Source organism: Myotis davidii, unplaced genomic scaffold (assembly GCF_000327345.1).
Source record: "Myotis davidii unplaced genomic scaffold, ASM32734v1 scaffold654, whole genome shotgun sequence".
NCBI classification, from domain to species: domain Eukaryota; kingdom Metazoa; phylum Chordata; class Mammalia; order Chiroptera; family Vespertilionidae; genus Myotis; species Myotis davidii.
The window spans coordinates 24,733-27,775 of NW_006285795.1; the positions used below are offsets into that span (position 1 = coordinate 24,733).

The window sequence follows — 3,043 nt, forward strand, 5'->3', positions numbered from 1 at the left end:
GCCTCTGGCCGAGGCATCAGGCCTGGGCAAGGGGCAGAGCCAGCAATCGGAGGGGTCTGGGGGTCCCCTGCCCAGGCCTGACGCCTGTGCCAGTGACATCAGGCCTGGGCTGGGGGCAGAACCAGTGATGGGGGGAAATGATGGGGGTAAATGAGGGTCCCCTGCCTCTGTCAGAGGTGTCAGGCCTGGGCAAGGGGCCGATCCTGCGATTGGAGGGTGATGGGGGTCAACGCCTGAGGGCTCCCAGTATGTGAGAGGGGGCAGGTTGGGCTGAGGGACACTCCCCCACCACACACACACCCAGTGCACAAATTTCGTGCACCAGGCCCCTAGTGCGTTTATAAGTTTGTATTTATATTTTCATGGTTACTATGTAGAATGCTTTATCAAATAGGCAGTAAGCTAATGGAACTTAAATAGTGTTAAGTAAGTTACAGTATGTTTTATTATTTCATGGATAGAATATGAATATACTCATTTATATAAACATTCATAGAAATTCATTTTTTTGTGATTGTGTATTGCCAGCACCAAATTAAAACACCAAAACCAGATTTCTAGAAAATCCACTTTAAGTTGAGTTTTAAATACATCTTCACTTTTTCACTCAATATATAGCCTTTTAGCCATTCTGATAGGCTTTACACCAGGCAATACCATTAAAACCTATCTTCCACCCTGGCCCTTCATAGACTCTACTCTTTAATGTAACACACAGGCCACCTAGACTAAACTTCACCCCTTCCTGATAGTCATTTGAGAAATGTGAAAGTGAAAAGAACAGTAGCCTTACCTTTTAGTAGGGGGCTCTAAACAGGATATAATAGAAATATAAGGATGGATGAAATAAATCCCACTTAGTGTTATAAAAAATAGCTGGATACCTGAAGAGGAAGGACATTTGGCTTTGGGGGAATCTGGGAAAGCTTCTTGGAAGAGATAACTGTTTAGACATTCCTTTAAAGAGGGAATGGCCTGGGTGGGGAGTGGGGGATGAGGGTGAAGGGAGCATTCCATGTGGAAGACACAGCGAGTAAAGGTTCAGAGATGGCAAAGTAAAGGCTGGGAGTTGAGAGTTACAATGGCTTCTTTGGTTCCCACATATGGTTTATAAAGAAGATGGAGGGAGAAAAATAGCAAAGTTAGGTGAAGGTCATATTGTGGGGAGTTTTAAATGTGATAACAGGATGCGTGTGTTCTATAGTCCTCAAGGAGTCACTGATCATCTCTTAGTAAATTAATCAGAGCAATGTCTCCGCTTTAGTGCTTCAAGGTACATAGAAGATAGGGTTGGACAAGAAGGTTTCTGATTGGCTCCTCCCTTTGTTTTTAAGCTTGTTGCCTTACGTATTGCATCCTCTTGTGGCCAAGGCATGCATCAAAAGCAAAGTTAACATGGTCACGGCAAGCTACATCACACCAGCACTAAAGGAATTAGAAAAGAGGTAAGTTCAGTTTCAAGAAAGTAGCTCCATGGCATTATTTTTATTTTATTTTTAAATTTTTTTATTGACTTCAGGGAAGGAGAGAGAGATAGAAATATCAATGGTGGGAGAATCATTGATTGGCTGCCTTCTGCATGCCCCCTACTGGAGATCGAGCCCGCAACACGGGCATGTGCCCTGATTGGGAATCAAATCGTGACCTCCAGGTTCATAGGTTGACACTCAACCACTGAGCCATGCTGGCTGGGCGCATTATTTTTATTTCACATTCAACTTTTTCTTCCTCCTGTTTTCACCTGTTGTAGTGTGGACGATGCTGGCATCACAGTCATTGGTGAACTGGGATTGGACCCTGGTCTTGATCACATGCTGGCAATGGAAACGATAGATAAGGCCAAAGAAGTGGGAGCCACAGTGAGTCTCATTTACACCCAAACATTCATTCAGGAAAACATTCAAAGGTCCAGGTTTCTGTGTTTGCAAGCAATCTTTCTATAATTTTGATTAAAGGTGTTGCTATATCCTAGCTTGTACCTTGACCAGAAATTTCAAGTAAAATTCTGTAATGGCAGAAATATCTACATGGTAAAATAATGTCCACCTCTGAGCAATCAATTTTTAGAGAAATAGATGCTACTATAATGTTTTGGTTTAATAAAATATTTTAGACTGCCTTAAAGATTCTTTAATAAAGTTTGACTTTTAAAAGTGGGAAAAATTCTTTACAATATTACCCATTTATTGGTACATGAAATATCTTTTATACATGAGAAAGAACTATTGGGCATTAAATGTGATGAATCAGATGAAATGTTTTAGGTTTTATGTGCATAATATATGTAATCAAATATAGATTCAAATGAATTATAATTACAGTGGAACCTTGGTTCTCGAACTTTATTCATTTGGGACAGATGTATGAAAACCAAAGCATTTTTCCCCATTAGAATAATGTAAATTGAATTAATGCATTCCAGACCCTTATTTATTTTCAGTACATTTCTAATGTACTGTTTAATCTATAAATAAATGCTTTAAAAATAAAAAGAACATGAAATATAAATGAACATTTAACACAAAGGAAATATACAGTAAAAAAAATGAACATTTAATGATAATAATAAGCAGTAACAAAAGTAAAACAATCACTAAACATGAAAATATCCACAGCACAATATCCTGAGGTTAGAGCAGTAAACTGACTCATACTCACACATTCTCTCCTTTATTTGTCACCTGAGAGATGTGTGGCTGATCACACAGGTATCAGCATGAAAGGGTTGTCTGGTTGAGAAGCAAACTGTTGGAGATGGGAGATGTTCAAGAAACAAGGTTTGACTGTATATATATATTAATTATATCATATACTGATTAGCATATTTAAAGTTGCATATTATAATGTATATAATCAAATTATCATCAAGCATACAATTTAATACTTTTTATTTTTTTAATGTTTATTTTTTTCTTTTTTTATTACGTATGTGTCCTTATCTCCACATCCCCCCCCCCTATTCCCCCACTCATGCCCTCACCCCCCTGTTGTCTGTGTCTATTGGTTAGGCCTATATGCTTGCATATACGTTCTTTGGTTGATC

The 3,043-nt window shown here is 38.8% G+C and overlaps 1 protein-coding gene across 2 annotated transcripts in view; it reads left to right on the forward strand.

Moving 5' to 3' along the window:
- Window positions 1–3,043, forward strand: part of AASS (aminoadipate-semialdehyde synthase) — a 45,742-nt gene that overhangs the window by 23,348 nt on the left and 19,351 nt on the right. For both annotated transcript variants that reach the window (XM_015559472.1, XM_006756823.2), the window contains exons 13-14: window positions 1,335–1,445; window positions 1,751–1,859. In XM_015559472.1, the coding sequence (XP_015414958.1) occupies window positions 1,335–1,445; window positions 1,751–1,859 (220 nt within the window). The remainder of the gene's footprint in view (window positions 1–1,334; window positions 1,446–1,750; window positions 1,860–3,043) is intronic.